This window comes from Bos indicus x Bos taurus, chromosome 3 (assembly GCF_003369695.1).
Source record: "Bos indicus x Bos taurus breed Angus x Brahman F1 hybrid chromosome 3, Bos_hybrid_MaternalHap_v2.0, whole genome shotgun sequence".
In the NCBI taxonomy this organism is placed as follows: domain Eukaryota; kingdom Metazoa; phylum Chordata; class Mammalia; order Artiodactyla; family Bovidae; genus Bos; species Bos indicus x Bos taurus.
This window is the reverse complement of record NC_040078.1, coordinates 25,221,331-25,239,084: the sequence shown is the minus strand read 5'-3', so window position 1 is coordinate 25,239,084 and position 17,754 is coordinate 25,221,331. Positions and strand designations below refer to the sequence as shown.

Here is a 17,754-nt window from a genome sequence, read left to right as displayed (position 1 = left end):
GGTTCACTAAGATCAACTTAAAAATACAGCAACGGATGCACAAACTTTTGATCTTCAAGTAGTGATTTTTCTTCAGTTACTAAAACAAATCAGTATTGATATTGCCCATGAAATCCATAATATAATTGCTCCTAAGTAAGTAGGTTTAGAGCAGAGATTATGGGAGTCAAATTGGCAAAGAATGAGAAGACCTGCCATCTTATTTAAATACAATGTGCATAACAACAGTAGCTCCATTCAGATTCACGGGAAAGGAGCAATAACTCATAGCTGTCTAAGTTGAATAGTTTTTATGTAGACAATCTAAATGAAAGAAAATTCTCATTGCTCTATCTAGGACAAACAGATAGTGGGAGAAGTTGAGGTCGGGAAGCTACATGCTCTACATGAGTCACAAATTAACTGGTCTGATTTTATTGTTATTGTATTTCATTTGTGACAATAATTACTTTTGCTTTGCCTTACAAGTGTCTCTGACTTTCTCAAAATGTTCCCAAACAGACACTAAGCTGCTTGGTAGCACAATAAGTTGTGACTTCATCTTTTATTTGCACTGTGAAAATATGCCTATAGCAAGACACATGCTAAAGAAATATTGGCTGAAAACATAAATGAATTGCAAGTAGAAATATTTTTCTACCAAGGTGTCATGGGGAGCATGGGATTTATGGTTTTAAAAAAGGGGAAAGCCTGGGGAAGATTAAGCATAGTGATTGGAATGATTTCTCAAGTTCACAGGTCATAGGGCGAGCAGCGAAAGCAGCATCTCACTGACCAATGTATTGTTTGGTGTCATCCTCTTCCCCCCTCCTCACTAACTGGGTGGTCTTTTTCACGGCGATGTTTGCCTCTGGCTGGTCCTTTCCCTTTCCTTTGGCAACCTTGGCAGATGGGGACTTCTTCTCCTTGGGAGATTTTGCTTTCACTTTATCCTTTTCTATCTTAAATCTGTCTTCTATGACCTGGAAGGACAGAATACTTTTCATTAAACCATATAGTGAGCAGACAATGGATTTTCTACTATCAGGTAAATTAATGCTTTATCTCATGCAATCACTGCTTTACTCATTTATTCATTCTTCAGGCCAGGAGAGTGGAGATTTCAGGTTGAGTCTAAGCTGTGAGAAGGTACATCAATTCACCAAAAAGGGTGGATGCTAAAAGACTGTCATACACACATCCCTCTTGAAGGGAATTCGTCTTAAAGGAGCCAAGCTTGACCTAATAAACAGCCAACTGAGGTTGTTGGTGGTGGCTCCTGAATACATTGTGATGGCAGGGACTTAGGTTTATCATGTTGCCTAAGCTGGGGGTCTCTTTTTGTCTTACAGACAAGTGGGGTTGCTAACAAAACAAAAATTTTAAATAAAAAAAAATTTATGATAGTTTTCCTGGTTTAAGTAGTGTGTCAACCACTTTTAACTGTTAAAGGATTCTTTTGGGAACTTAGCAAAACAAACTATTTTTGGTATGCTGCTGCTGCTGCTGCTAAGTCGCTTCCACAGTGCCGCTTAAAAAATGTGTAGATGGGATCAATGGCTGCTATCTGATATGTTCAAAGAGATCAACACAACACTTCGGTTGGCAATGCTAATTCTTTATACACTGCTCTGGGGCATGCTGAGATTGTCACATACCAACTAAAGACCTAATTTTTTTTTTTAAACCATTTTTTCTTTCCAAACAATTGCTAAAAGCTCTGTACATTATTTCATAATGTAATTACAATTTTCATTCATGTGTTATAAATACAAATAGACTGAGTTCATTGAAATGATGTGGTAGTATTGGATAATACAGAAGACCCAGAATATGTTTATGTTATTCACTTTCCCCATGTTCAACAAAATAGCACACAAACATAACTAAACAAACCACTGTAGCAACAGTGGGGGCTCTGTGTTTTCCTGGGTTCTTAGAAGCAAATTTGAAGAACTCTGTTCTAAGACAGTAGAGACAAGAAAGTAGAAGATATATTGTTTTGGCATCCAGCTAACAAATCTTGGCACAGGAGGGGAAAGGAGTGTCTGCCTCCTCTACATGGCTTCTGGATGTTGATGGTTCCAGAGAACCTGGTTTAGCTTTAGCACCCGGAGGCTGTGTCAGCGATGCCCATGGACTCTCCACACATGCCTAGCACTTGTGCTGCTCAGTTCAGTTCAGTTCAGTTAAGTCACTCAGTCGTGTCCGACTCTTTGCAACTCCATGACTGCAGCACGCCAGGCCTCCCTGTCCATCACAAACTCCCAGAGTTTATTCAAACTCACGTCCATTGAGTCAGTGATGCCATCCAACTATCTCATACTCTATTGTCCCCTTCTCCTCCTGCATTTAATCATTCCCAGCATCAGGGTCTTTTCAAATGAGTCAGTTGTTCGCATTAGGTGGCCAAAGTATAGGAATTTCAGCTTCAGCATCAGTCCTTCCAATGAATATTCAGGACTGATTTCCTTTAGGATGGACTGGTTGGATCTCCTTGCAGTCCAAAGGACTCTCAAGAGTCTTCTCCAACACCACAGTTCAAAAGCATCAATTCTTCTGAGCTTAGCTTTCTTTATAGTCCAGCTCTCATATCCATACATGACTACTGGAAAAACCATAGCCTTGACTAGATGGACCTTTGTTGGCAAAGTAATGTCTTTGCTTTTGAATATGCTGTCTAGGTTGGTCATAACTTTTCTTCCAAGGAGCAAGCATCTTGTAATTTCATGGCTACAGTCACCATCTGCAGTGATTTTGGAGCCTGAGAAAATAAAGTCTGTCACTGTTTCCACTGTTTCCCCATCTATTTGCCATGAAGTGATGGAACCAGATGCCATGATCTTAGTTTTCTGAATGTTGAGCTTTAAGCCAACTTTTTCACTCTCCTCTTTCACTTTCATCAAGAGGCACTTTAGTTCTTGTTCACTTTCTGCCGTAAGTGTGGTGGCATCTGCATATCTGAGGTTATTGGTACTTCTCCTGGCAATCTTAATTCCAGCTTGTTCTTCATCCAGCCCAGCATTTCTTATAATGTACTCTGCATATAAGTTAAATAAGCAAGGTGACAACATACAGGCTTGACGTACTCCTTTCCCTATTTGGAACCAGTGGTGCTAGTGGTGGGAAACTCAACCTCCCCACACCTGCTCCTCGGCACAGGGAAACGTCAGCGGAGGCTGGAGATGTCACTAATAGCCTTGGGTAAGGCAGCAAGGAAAGCACAAGGGAAAGTACAGAGATACGAAAAGCCTCTGCATTTCCCTCTGCACCAGATATAAAGAAAGTGAAAGTGAAGTCGCTCAGTCGTGTCCTACTCTTTGCGACCCCATGGACTGTAGCCTATCAGGTTCCTCTGTCCATGGGATTTTCCAGGCAAGAGTGCTGGAGTGGATTGCCATTTCCTTCTCCAGGGGATCTTCCCAACCCAGGAATCAAACCCAGGTCTCCGGCATTGCAGGCAGACGCTTTACCGTCTGAGCCACCAGAGAAGCCCATATATAAGGTGTTCCATAAAATATGGCTGGGCTCTGTTCCCTTGAGTTTCCACTCTCCTGGGGAAGAAAGAGGGGAAAAAAAGCACATGAACAGGGAGATGTTCATGCATTTTATGAAGGATAAAACCTGATATAGTAATAGACACACAGTTCACCACTCTCTAGAAGCTAGTGCTGGAAGGCCTTTGAGGAAATGGCATTTGAGTGAGGACCTGAAGGATGAGGAGTCATCCAGGTGAGAAGTGGGGAAAAGATGAATTGTGTATGCAAAGGCCCTAAGTCATAAAGGACATGAATGTGCTCAAAGGCTTGAAAAGAAGTGAGTATAGCAGGAGGAGAGTGGGCAAGGGAGAGAGTAGCCAGAATAAGGAGGGGGAAGCAAGTCATAGGTCAGGTCATCCAGGGTTTTGGAGTAGGGGATTCACATATTTACGTCCTATTAAAAATGCAATGGTAAAGACCATAATGGTTTTAAATGGAGGCTTACTGTGAAGTTGCCACATAGGAATGCAGGAGATCAGTAAGTAAATTCTAGAAATAGTCCAGATAACACTTAATGGTAATTCAGATTAAGGTGTTGGCAGAGTGGAGAAAAGAGGACGATTTAAGATCTGTTGTGAAAGTTGAAATTACAGGGTGAAAGATTAGAGACGAGGAGTGAAGGCGGAGGCAACAACAAAGATAACGCCTAGGATTTAATTTGAGTAACAGGGTGGTTGATGGTGCCACTCACAGAGACAGGTGTTGGGATGGGAAATTGCTTTTAGTTAAGGTGGGCAGACTATTCAGAATGATCTTGTTAAATCTGAGATGCTCCTGAGATGACAAGGAAACAGTTGACTGCAATTGTACTCTTCCCAGAAGAAAAAAGATTTGACTGGAGTTACAAGTTCGGGTGTGGGTAACATAGAGATAGTAGTTAACGGCATGGGAAGAGAGAAGACTCTTGGGGAAAGAGTTCTCAAGAAATATGAGAAGTGAAGCTGGGGTCATGCTGGAAACTCCAATACTTATCAGTCAGGTATAGGAGGAGATGTTGGCAAAAGATAGAAATGACTTAAAAAGTGGGAAAAAGTACACAGTGTGCAGCTAGAGAACCAAGGAACTGAAAAGTATGGGTGGTTACAGGTGACGTCATGGGAGCAGCCTTGGTGGAGGGCGGAGGCAGTGAATAGGGAGGCAGGAATAGTAGGGTGACCACTTGTGTGGACCACTGTCTCAAGGCCTTTCCTTGTGAGCACTATTCACAGTAGCCAAGACACGGACACAATCTAAATGTCCATCAACAGATGAATGGATAAGAAGATATGATATATACATATACACATATATACATACACACGATGGAATACTAGTCAGCCATATACAAGAACAAAGCTATGCCATTGTAGCAACATGGAAGTACCTAGGGATTATCATACTAAGTGAAGAAAATCAAATAGACAAGCCAAATACTATATATTACTTATATGTGGAATCTGAAATATGACACAAACGAACCTATCTAAGAAACAGAAGCAGACTCACAGACATAGAGGATTGACTTGTGATTGCCAAGGGGGAGGGGCCTGGGGTGGGGATTGAGCAGGAGGTTGGGGTTAGCAGATGTAAACTAGTATATACAGAATGCATAAATAACAAGGTCCTACTGTATAGCACAGAGAACTCTATTCAATATCCTATAATAAGTCATAATGGAAAAGAATATCTTAAAATGCATATATATGTAAAACTGAATCAATTTGCTATATAGCAGATGTTAACACAGCATTGTAAATCAACTATACTCCAATAAAAAAGTAAAGCATACAACTAATCTAAATGTATTAAAAAAAGAAGAATAAAAAGGGAAAACCCTTAAAAAAGAAGTTAGCTTGTGAAGGGAAACTGGAGCTCTGAGATTGTTCAATGGATGAGTGAGCAGGAGAGGAGTATAATATAAAGCTATGTGTGTATATATTAATATGTACATATGTAAAATCAGGAGATGTTGTGTTTGCAGGCTGATGGAATCTCCAGCAGACAGGGAGACATTGAAGTCATTGGGGAGACTCCTTGAGGAAGCAAGGTGGGGTAAGATCAAGAGAACATGTCAATAATTGGACTTTGATAGGAAGAAAGGCAATTTCTTAGTTTAATAAAAGGAGCAAAGCTGGGATGGGTGGCTGGGTGTGGGTACAAGGAAGAGAGGGGTCTTGATGTGTTGAGGGAATGTTTCAATGTTTTCAAGCGAAGGACGAGGCAAAGTTATCAACTCAGGACGGGCAGGTATGAGGTAGGAGGTTTCACTAGAGAAGATAATGTGAGTCATCTCAGAAAGTGGGGAAGAAAGCTCACTCTCCGCCAGTGTGGAGAGTTTATTAGAAATTTTGAGAAGGCTCATTTAAAAAGGAACCAGAGCCCAGATCAGTGGTGCAGAGTCCAATTAACTCAGAGGCGTTGGTAAAACCTGTGCACGCTCTCCTAACCATGCCTCTGATCATGGTGAGTCCACTAGAGTGAAAAACTCCTGTGCAGCTCTGAGGTGGACAGCTAGGCTCATCACACAAGAGTCCCAAGTTGGCCAACAAAATCTTCCAGAAACTTCTACAACCATTATTTCAAACAAAATCGCAGGGTGATCTTCAGAACAGAAGAAACTGTTTTGGGTTAAATTATTCTGAAGGTGACTTCATTTCTTTCATTGACCTTTATACATGCATTAATATTCCATCATTCCAAAATCACTTTCTGAGTGTGGTGGTCATTTGTGTCTCAATAAGACCATTGTTGTTGTTTAGTCACCAAGTTGTGTCCAACTCTTCTGCAACCAAATGGACTGTGGCCTGCTAGATTCCTCTGCCCATGGGATTTCCCAGGCAAGAATATGGAGTGGGTAGCCATTTCCTTCTCCAAGGCATCTTCCCGACCCAGGGATTGAACCCAAGTCTCCTGCATTACAGGTGGATTCTTTACCATCTGAGCCACCCGGAATGCATTCCCTTAGCAAGGCCAAACTTGATACCCTGGAGACAAGCATCTTTTAAACTTATTTCCATTAACACTGAAATGACCAATACTGATCTCCCTCCTTTCACAAAAAAATTCTTCCTGATTTACTTCCTTATGTAACATTTTTAAATTATAAAAATAATCATAATTGAAAAATTAGGAAAAAATTGAGGAGTTACCAAAAAAATTCACAGTTCCACCATCCAGAGAAGATGGGTAAAGAAGCTATTAATGCCTTTTTTCAAATTATGTTTTGGCGTCATTTTAATGTAATCATTACTGTCACCTCTACACAAGCTCTGCATTTTCCACTTAACAATGATGTACCTTTAATTGATAAAATATCAAACAGTATTGCTATGTAAAATATTTCTCATAGTAACTCTATACACGCTTTTCTGGTGTGCAGACACTAATTGGTAAAGAACAGAAGCAAGTGAAAACACCTGGGTCTTTCTGAGGTGTCAGAGGCAGACAGAGAAATCCTCAGTACATTTCTGAACATGTTGTTGTTTGCCCTACTCAGTCCCCACTGCTCCCCTTGGCTGACTCTAGTGATGGTCTAATTGCTCCTCTCCTGTGTCCTGTCTGTATCTCCTTCCCTCCACACCCGAGCTGAACCATGGCAGTCCCTTTGTCCCTTTTTCTGAACAATGATTGACTACTTGCCCCCTAGGAATCTACTTTGGTCAAAAAGTTCATCCTCTTCCACCAAGCCCTAATCACAGGAAAATCACCTCCTATCTATACCTTCCCTTTCCCTTTCTTTTCTTCATTCTGAATAAGCCCTTCCCCCTATGGGTTTATATCTTTGGATCTGAGGGCAGGAGTGGGGAGAAGTAAACCAGGTTTGCTGAGCCCACTCCTAAATCATAAGCTAAAACTTGTTTGCACCAACCTCTTCTGGCTTTCTTGCTTCTGAATAACATGACATGCATGTTCCCATTCTATGGTCATCTCCTTACAACTTGAAAAACTCAAGGAAACCTTGCCAATTTAAGACAAAAAATTCAGGAGGGGGGTGTATTCAATAGCCCTTCTTTCTACAATGTGAGGGGAACACAGGCTCCCCTGCATATGAAGTATCAGGTTTGTTACAGAGTACATTTTCTTTAAAATGCAGTGGTTCCAAAAGGCATCTGGATGCCTCCTATGGTGAGAAGATCTTGGACAGGCACAGAGGTCTCTTACCAGTTAAGCTATGTAGCAGATGCGGGGCTCTTGTCCTAGCAATAACCAAAAAAAGAGTCTTTGGGTTTCACATACTCAGCTGAGTATTAAATGACACCCACCTAGAATCCTTAATCTTGTTATTCTCACTTTTTAAAGGTTAAAATACAAAATTCTCCCTCTTTGGAATTGGGCAGACTAGTTATTTGACACTTCAAAAGTATTTTAGACTATATTTTATTTCTAAATGATTTCTTAATACCAAAATTCAAATACTTTTCTGGGTATTCATTCTGTTGTTTTTCACAGTAGAAGGGAGGGAAATGGTAAAAGTCAGCGGGACTGATAAATATCTATACTTCATCTTGTGTGTGCGTGCTACATTGCTTTAGTCGTGTCCGACTTCTTGTGACCCTGTGGACTGTAGCCCACCAGGCTCCTCTGTCCATGGGATTCTCCAGGGAAGAATACTGGAGTGGGCTGCCATGCCGTCCTCCAGCAGATCCTCCCGACCCAGGGATCAAACCCACGTCTCTTAGGTCTCCAGCATTGGCAGGCGGGTTCTTTACCACTTGTGCCACCTGGGAATACTTCATCTTACTCTTACATCTACATATTTGTGTATAATTTGTGTTCAATATATGTTCTATCATAAGATTCTCAAGGTAATATTATTAAGGATATTGATAAGAAAAGATGTCATAGAAGTTAAGTGACTAAGTCACTCCATTATCACGTGACTTCTGAGAAGCAGGATTTATCTTCAGAGTGCTACTCAATTCTCTTTCAAAACATCATTCTACGCATCTCGTAAACGATCTATTGACTACAGATGATGAGAGGACAAGACGGACTGAAAGAAATGTACGGTGTCAAATAAGTTTGAAAGAAACAGATTAAACAATATTAAAGAGATTTGTTTTCATGAAACTCCTCCATCTTTAAAAAGCGAACACAAAGTTCATTTAAACAGGGCATTATTTATGATTTCTTTTAATGGAGAACTTGGGACTAAATGGTTCTAGAACCTACTCTGGAGACACAAGGTTGTGGGAACATTTGGTGGCTCAATTAATCCATATCTATAAACCTAGGCTAGGGCTGCCCTGATAGCTCAGATGGTAAAGAATCTGCCTGCAATGCAGGAGATCTGAGTTCGATCCCTGGGTTGGGAGGATCCCCTGGAGAAGCAAATGGCCACCCACTCCAGTATTATTGCCTGGGAAATCCCATGGACCGAGGAGTCTGGCAGGCTATAGTTCATTGGGTCACAAAGAGTTGGACACAACCAAGCAACTAATACACATATGAACCTATACTAAGGAAATTATTCAAAATATGAAGAATTTTACAAGATAAGATTGTTCATCATGACATTGTTTATTATGAAAGAATACAGAAATAATGGAGATGATGAACAATAAAGGAATTTTAAGTATGGTAGTCAATAGGATGTCACCTAGCCAATAACAATGGTCGGTGTGGATGCTGTGGTAATGAGAAAAAATTATAGTATATTTTCACTGAAATAAAACTGGATTAAAAACTTTTAAAATATTACAGCTGTGTAAAGAAACACATCCATAGAAAGAAACACAGCAAATATACCAAAATGTTAACATTAGTTGTAATAGGGTTGTGGCGTTATGAACATTTTGTTATTCCTTTTCTATACTTTCTATTTCTTTGCCCTCCCTGCATGCCTGCCAGACAGAAAAGACAATGCATGGGATTGAGTCAGGACCTTGCTTTCCTAGAGAACTGCTGAGGTGTAGGAAAGGTAAGCCTACAAGTGTCCGGCGTTCACTTGACCAAATGATACAATCTAGAGATTGCACAAAGTCCTGGGGTGCCATAGTGCCATCTTCAGGGTGCAATTCTTCACCCACAGAATCAGGACATAGCCATGTCTGTGTGGTGGTGGTGGTGGTGGTGGTGGTGGGTAGGTCTAGGTCTGATGTCTATCTGATGTCTGTCTCCTGCAGGATCCTTTGTGATTCGGCCAACGCTATCCTACATCCAGAAGGGAAGAGAGAAGGGCTGAGGACGTTTGGAGGAATCCCAGTAAATCTAGTTCTAAGAGATTCCCCCAGAGACAAGCTCATTTCTGGGCAGGGTGGCTGGGTGGGTGGTGAGATTGGATAAGAAGTCAGGATTCCCTTGGGAATAGGCGGTTTCTTTGAGCAGTTCCCCCACTTAACCTCAGAATGTTGTGCATGCGTGCTAAGTCGCTTCAGTTGTGTCCGACTCTATGCGAGCCTATGGACCGCAGTTTGCCAGGCTACTCTGTCCATGGGATTCTCCAGGCAAGAATACTGGAGTGGGTTGTTGCGCCAGGGGATCTTCCCAACCCAGAGATCGAATCTGTGTTTCTTATGTCTTCTGCATTGGCAGGTGGGATTTTTTTACCACTTGTATGCAGTGTAATTAGCAAGTTGGTAGATCCCACTAAGTAGTCATTCGTTCCTATAATGAGGCATTTCTGGGAAGTTCTCTACTGATTGCCAGCCAAAAGTTCTATTTTGCATAATTATTGAGACACAGAAGGGGTTTGTACAGTCGTTAAGAACGTGATCTTAGAGTCTGACAGTTCTGGATTTAAATCCCAGATCCATCTCCATTCAGCCACTGGAAATTTACTTAACTTTTCACACCCTCAGTTTTGCCATCTGCAAATTGAGAATAATACTCTGTACCTCACAGAGTCATTTAAAGGATTAAGTGATGTAATGAATGTAAACAGCCTAAGTATAGTGCCAAGCAGACAATAATAGTAGCTAATTACTGTTATTAGCTCCTGTAACAGTAGCTATTTGTATTTCAAAATACTGTTCTATTTTAAATATGTATATTTCTTTACATTTTTCCCAAAGTCTGTAAAAGGTTTCATTAATTAATAGCATCCCAATTAGGAAAGCGCTGCTCTAGTCTACAGATAAACCGCCAATGATTTACCCTGAATCACTGAATTTTGTAGCTCTTCAGATCCAACAGTTCTGTTGGTAGTATCCTCATTTCGATTATCCAGCCTCAAAGAATTCCACGCAGTTAGTGAGGCAAGTTATTCCTTTCCGGAAACCACACGGGTCCCTCTAAACTGAGTTTCTGCTCTTCCTCTGTTTGATTTCTTAAAATAGTTTCTGAAGATTTTAACCACAACTGAATCAAAACTAACCAGCCTGTAATTTCCTGGTATGTCCCTATGGCCTTTCTTTTAAAACAAAACACACATACAAAATGGCATTACATTGGCTGGTTTCCAGTGTTTCGGGGTTTTAACTGGAGTAAGCTGGAAAACGTCAATGAAAGTTATCCTAATTTCTCCTTGTCAGTCCTTTGGAGTAGGTTCTGGGCTGTTGGGGCTTCATCATGATATCTTATCAAATTTAGGTGCTTTTAATTTGGAGTTATTTTAAGAAAAGTTTACCAATACCAGCCATCCATATTCCTAACTGCATGTCTTCCTTCTCTTCAGTTCTAGGACATCGAAAAATAAGGCAACTGGTATTAAGTAGATAAGTCAGAAAGAGAAAGAACTGCTCTGCTTTTATATAAAAGATATGCCAAAAAATATCTAAGAAAATATGGACTGGTTATTTGAATTCACAACTTAAAAGCACAGTTAGAATATATTTGAATCTTTCCCCAAAACCTATCCAAAGGTTCTGAACTCAGCTCAGATGTACAGACTACATTTAGTTTGGCTGATTATTTAAATTAGTTAATTTTTTTGTTTGTTTTATAGTCATTTAAATTTTTTCCACGATTAAATGTTTTCTTTTAGCTGAATTCTCAATATATTTTAAATATTTTGATTCACAACGAAGTGTTTTGGCTTTTAAAATGTTTATAATTAATATATAACCTAAAAGTTGTAATTAAAAAGAAGTAAAAATGTGAATAATATTGTAATATTCAGATAATGACTAAATTAAAACCTGGTTCAGAATAGAAACCAATCAATTATTTTAAAATTATAATGAACCTTATGAAAATATATGTCCCAGTAGATTGTTTCTCTAAATGCTTGTTTCCATAAATGTTTGTTAAATTAACAATTAACAACAAATTGATAATGATATAACTAAAAATGCACAATAAATGTTCAGATAATGATATGTGCAAGGAAAATTCAATTTCAAGCAAAACATTCTCCTATTCAGATTTTAAGATAAAATAAAATCTAATTTGGGATTAATTATATGAAAGAATCATATTCAGAAGTTCTGAAATGTTAAAATACATTTCTAGAAATAAAGTATATTTTCTTCATGATATGTATGTTTGGAAATAACCAACAAGATGTTTCCAAACAGATAAAAGTTTCAAAATATATTCAACTTACTACAATTAGAGGCAGGAATTTGTCTCCTAGAGATTCACATGCTAAAGGGTTCTAAACTGTTCTTCAAGAAATATCTTCCTTGTATTATTTTTTATAATATTAATTATCCAGCATACTTTCTTCATAGACAAAGAAAATGCAATGTTAAGCATAGTCTGAAGTATTATAAATGATTAAAATTAGTGGAATCTAAAATAATGATATTTTACTGTATCTGGCTATTGGAACTATATTATTAAGCATAGATGGTTAAAACAGAATCAAATATGTAGTGTACATACATTTTTTTCCATTGGAGAAAAAGGACAGGGACCTAATTATATTACTTTTTTTTGTCCACATAGTCTCCCTAGTATTTTCTATAACTACTGCTATGAATAATTGTCAAGCATTTGTTTTAAAAAATGCAATTCCAAAGATTCAACAAAGAAGAAACAAAACACTCTGGGTTGTACAAGTATAAACATATAGCTAGTATTTGAGAGAAAGAAACTATATATCATGTTGATGTTAAAAAGCTAAGGAGAGAGTCACTCCTTGCAGGAATCTCAGAATCTCACCAGGGGTTCAGAAAGAAGAAACTGGATAAAGTCCTCTTTTCTTTTTTTCATTTTCTAATCCACAACGTAGCATCAGTTTTCATGCTTTATACTTATTTTGCTATCTGCTCAATTCCCTGGCTGACAAGCATTAACCTCAATTGTTTTAAGTGACCTGCTGGGCAGCATTGTTGAAATGAACATAGATTATATCACCCCTCCAATAACTCCCTTAGTCTTGCCTTCACTGAGATAACTTTTCTGGAGAGTACTCCCTTCCTTTCAGTTTTCATCCATTTATTTAGCACTGGCTTGTATGTTTTCAACTCAGAGATTTTGGGGTTGATGTTTTGGGAATCCAATCTAATGAAGATACCGATTAGATTATGTAATTGTTGTCTCTTAATTGCTCAAAGAGTTCTTTTATGCATCTATTACTTTCTTATTTTTATAAATCTAAAATTCCTTAAGATTCTTAAATTTTCAACAAAAAGATTATTTCTGTATCTTAAGAATTTTATAACTGCATTATTATTTTGTTCACATTTCAAAGAAATAACAGTGCAGAAATAATTTTATACTGTTAGCTGTAAAAACTTCCTCGGCTTCCAGGATATCCCATTTATTGTTACTTAAAATTTGTTGACTGAAATCTAAAACCTACTCCTATCACAACTACTGACTCAAAACAGGTAGTAAATAAGTAAATCAACACTCAGCAAGTAACTTACATTTGTAGGTGCTGTGGGAAAGCACAAAGCTAATAGAAGGTGTAAGAATTTTCGGAGGACTCAGAGTCTACTTTTTATAATTCAGATTCCCATGTGACACTGGAATTTTAAAAAGGCAAGAAAAGCTGTTTCTATACTAGTTTCAAATTTTCCAATTTTTATTCTGCCAAGTCTTAACATCCCTGAGTTCCCTGAGTATTGCTTGAGGTACAAATCTCCTGTACCCGATAGAAAGAGCTTCATACAGATGGAAAACTGTACCATCAACTGTGTCCATTTAAGTAGAATTTTCCTGGGAACAATATATATCACCCTAGTAAGAGGCTAAATAGGGAATCTCTTTGAAAAGCATAAAGCCCTTTATTACAAATATAAGGTGGTATTATTATTTTTTTTTCTGTGATTATCCCATCAAGAGTTCAGTGCAAATAGGAAAGCCAAATTTGGGGAGGTGGGTGGTCTTACAAAGAGGAAGTAGGTATTATTGGAATGTGTTCACTTTTCTCTTTTTTTCTTCCATGACTTCGTTTTGCCGCTCCCATTTACAGGCATAAAGAAACAATTTACTTATAAATGCATTTCATACAAACAAATGCACACATACTTATTACACATGTGCAAACAGAAGCATTTGACTTTCCAAAAATATTTCAGCATAATTTGGAAAATAAGAAAAACATTTCTCATTTTGACAAAGGGTTAAATAGCAAATGGGTTTGCAACTGGCATCACTTTGCCAAAAGGACTTTAAAATTTTTTTTTTTTCAGATGAAAAACACAAATTTTTGGAAAACACACAGATTGACTTCATATGCAAATGAAAAATCTATATGTGAAGAAATAATCAGGTACATAATATGTGAGTAGAAGTGATAGTTTGCTGCTGAAATATTTAGATTATTAGGAAGGTACAGTTGTAGCCTATTATTTTAATAAGTACTCTATTGAATATCACGTAAAATATTTAAAATAGTTAGACCCTGACTTTGCGGGGGTTTCTCACCTTTTTATATTCTCCTGACTCCGTGTCTGTCCTCTGGTTCCCTAATTTGTTCCTAGCGTACAAACAGACTACCATAAAAACGACCTCAGCCACATGCCCTGGAATATTGTCACATTTCGGGGGAACTTACTTTTAATGGGTTTGTCTTTGAGAAAATGTAATTCCTCCACTAGCTCTTTGGATAGACTTTCCCCTGGAAAGTTGAGGTGACGGTTAAATGTGCTAGGTAACACTTCGTGGCAGGCTTACGGAGAGAGGAAGTGCCCCAGAGAACCTGGCTGCAGCTCAGTCACTCTTGCTGGTTTAGAAAACCCACCACTGCCCTCCCAGTACCTTCTTCTCGCTTTCCCGGCGCTGCTGGTCTTTTAACTTAATCTGAAGAAGCTGAAATTTCAAGAGTTTCCCTATCAGTGGTAAGGTTAATTTCTCTCCGCTGTCCATAATTGCTTTTGCTGCCGTTAACACCTATGAAGAAACACAATTATTAGGAAAGTGGCATTTTATAACCTTTGGCATGTCTGTCAGTGATGAAAAGACAAAATGGTATTCTGAATTTCGTAATATTTGTCTTACTGCAAAGGTGCCTCAATGCTGGCCAAAAAAATTAGGGAAAAATGCCCCAATGCCATAAAGCGAGGCATTTACCCTCTACCCGAAATATATTGGGTTGTCTGAAAATGAACTTTTTCCAATAAGGGCTTCCCATGATGATGCTTGACTCAGACTCTCAAAGAGGGGTGGAGGAAAGACAGGCGGGGCTCGGTGTCAGGATGACCGACGGGTCAGTTTCATGCTACAGAAAGTCTATTGTTTGGCACAGCCAATAGCCCAAACTGTCAAACCTTGACTTATTAGGACGCTATAAATTAAGTAGGGTTTTATAATAATGGAAATGGCTATGTTAGCAGTCTTTTATTTCTTGGTGACCAAAGTCAAATGAAAGATAAAAGCTGTTTGACACAGAGGCGCCATGCGAATGTTGCTCCCCTACCCCCACTCCCTTGCAATTTAATGTTGATCCTGTTGGTATGCAGCCTAATTGGGGTGAAATAAGGTTATTGAGTTTTCTTTGGGTGACGACAGCCACTAGGAACATACAGCTGTATTGTCCAGATGTGTGGCACTGACAGCCTGTTTTATAACTATGCTTTTTACAGCTTGTTTCCCCTAAATTTCACACAACTCTAACATCTGGGCCCTTTTCCTTGGAGCCCTATAACCACTTTATTTACTGCAAAAAAAATAAAATCATGTAAAATATACCATAAAAAGTTGTTACGTGTTTCTCTTTCTTCATGTTGTCTCCCTAATAAAGTTCACCGCGGCCGGAAGCACTGTCACAAAAGTAATCTAGTCAAAGTGTTTCTCGACTTTTGTTTTTAAGCAAGTATCAGATTTATTTATAACCTCGGGATGAATTAGGTGTTACTAAAATGTTCTGACATGTTGCTTTTCTCCCCCCTTGGAGCAATTACTCCTCAGGGCGCATATGGTGTCAATTTCAGAGCCTCCCGTCTCAGACAATGACCGCGCACACTGCATCTCATCAGGCTGCGTCTTGTCTGAGGTTCATACCAGTCCTTGGTCTGGGCTTTCCTGACCGATCTGGTTCCTAAGGACTTTTCACTTTGCCAAGGGAAATAGCTGAAAGGAAGGGAGATGGCTATTTTGCTTCTAACTGCAGATGGCCCTGTGGATTATCATAAGCCAAAATGTAACTGGACCGCCTGGAGACCACGTCGGGGTTTCCTGCCTTGCATCGCAGGAGGGGAAAGCCAGGGGAAGAACTCCTTTAAAGCTGCTGTTTCCAAAAACCAACGGAACAGACCAAATGTCAGAAAGCTTTGCGTGTGTCTAAGCAAACACTCTCCGTGAAACAGAGCTCTTTGCTTTTTATGGCAGTTCTGCTCCTGCTAACACGATTTAGGGAAAGGGACATGATGGCTGTGATTTCTGGGAGCTGGAAAACATAAGGGTACACCTGCAGAACCTCACCATTTAATGATGACCAGACTCGAGAGACAAGGGAATCCTGAGGGGTTGGACAGTTAGTTACATATAAAATGAAAGCAGTCCGATTGGTTCCAGTCTCAAGGGTAGGTGTATATGGTTTGAAATGGTGTGTTTCAATAATACCAGCTAAACACTGTGCAGACAATCAGGCTTCTTTGTGACATCTGGTTCAAAATATACAACTCTGAGTTTGTAAGGCTCAGAGCAGTCTAGCATGGGGTGTTTCCCTGTGATACAAATATAATGACAGTGTTGAAGGGAAGTCAACACTGGCCTGGGTCTCTTTTCCTGATGATCTGTGAAAACAGGATATTTACCTACGTCTGGGGTGGTGTGGGTGAAGCCTGCCTGGCGTCATGGTGATGGATGGGATGTCTCTGGAATTGCTTTTTATCCCCATGTCCCTATGAATGTTACCTCACGGTGTTAAAATGTACTCAAAGCACAACAAAACTTCCCAAGAGAAAGGTATTTTTCAGGCCATAAATGTTATTTCTGGTTCATCAAAAAACTGTCTGTAGAGAGCTGGATTTAAAACAAAAAGCTGGCAAAGCCTTAAAATAAGAATGATATCCTCCTATGAAATGGGGAGATGAGGAGCTGCAGGGCACCCAGGTTCTCACGGACACAGAGCCCATCAGAGCAGTGGCAGGGCGAATCCCAAGGAGGCGTTCTCCTCCCTGAACAGGCCCAGTCGGAGGGAGACTCAATGCTGACGCCCACACTCCTGGAGAAGGACACAGCAGTGCACGTGGCCTCATGAGCAACCAGCAAGCTTGTCCTTTCTGGAAGAGATGTGACTCCCACACGTGCCACTGTCTTTCTGTGCTTCCCCCAAAGGGAATGATCATATGACTCCTGGGGGTAATTAAAGTAACTAAAAGTCTCTTCTGAAAAAAATCTTAGACTGAAAATGTTTACGGTATGTGAGTCATCCCCTGGAGAGGTAGAAACAGAAAATTATTTATAAATGAATTTCTACCGAAAAATCTTTCTTCTCACACCCCACAGTTCACACTTCCACCCACCAGGAACTGGATCTTAGATGAAAAACCAATCCTCAGAAATCTTTGTCTGAAGGGTACATCTTTGAAGGAAGAAAAAAATATGTGTAGATTTTAAAAGGTGGTGCAGTTTCTCAAGTAACGTTTGAGAAAAGCTTCCCTTTCTTGCCTCACTTGTAGTAACTGAAGTAGTAATCAAAATGTCAACCTTTCAGAATTTTAAGCATTTCTTGTCTAGTATCTGGGCTTCCCTGGTAGCTCAGATGGTGAAGAATCTGCCTGCAATTCAGGAGACCTCAGTTCAACCCCTGGGTTGGGAAGATTCCCTGGAGAATGGAATGGCAACCCACTCTAGCATTCTTGCCTGCAGAATTCTGTGTACAGACCACGGGGTAGCAAAGAGTCAGACAAAACTGAATGACTAACACTTGTCCAGTATTTAGTCAATGTGTGTGTGTGTGTGTGTATCTGTGTGTCTCTCT

At 39.5% G+C, this 17,754-nt stretch overlaps 1 protein-coding gene across 3 annotated transcripts in view; it reads right to left on the bottom strand.

The window, feature by feature from the left end:
- Positions 1–17,754, bottom strand: part of SPAG17 (sperm associated antigen 17) — a 252,300-nt gene that overhangs the window by 175,910 nt on the left and 58,636 nt on the right. For all 3 annotated transcript variants that reach the window (XR_003510028.1, XM_027535676.1, XM_027535679.1), the window contains exons 4-5: positions 14,589–14,720; positions 776–962 (exon numbers count right to left, since the gene is read on the bottom strand). Coding sequence is in view for 2 of the 3 variants with exons in the window: in XM_027535676.1 (XP_027391477.1) it covers positions 776–962; positions 14,589–14,720 (319 nt within the window). In the remaining variant the exon portion in view is untranslated. The remainder of the gene's footprint in view (positions 1–775; positions 963–14,588; positions 14,721–17,754) is intronic.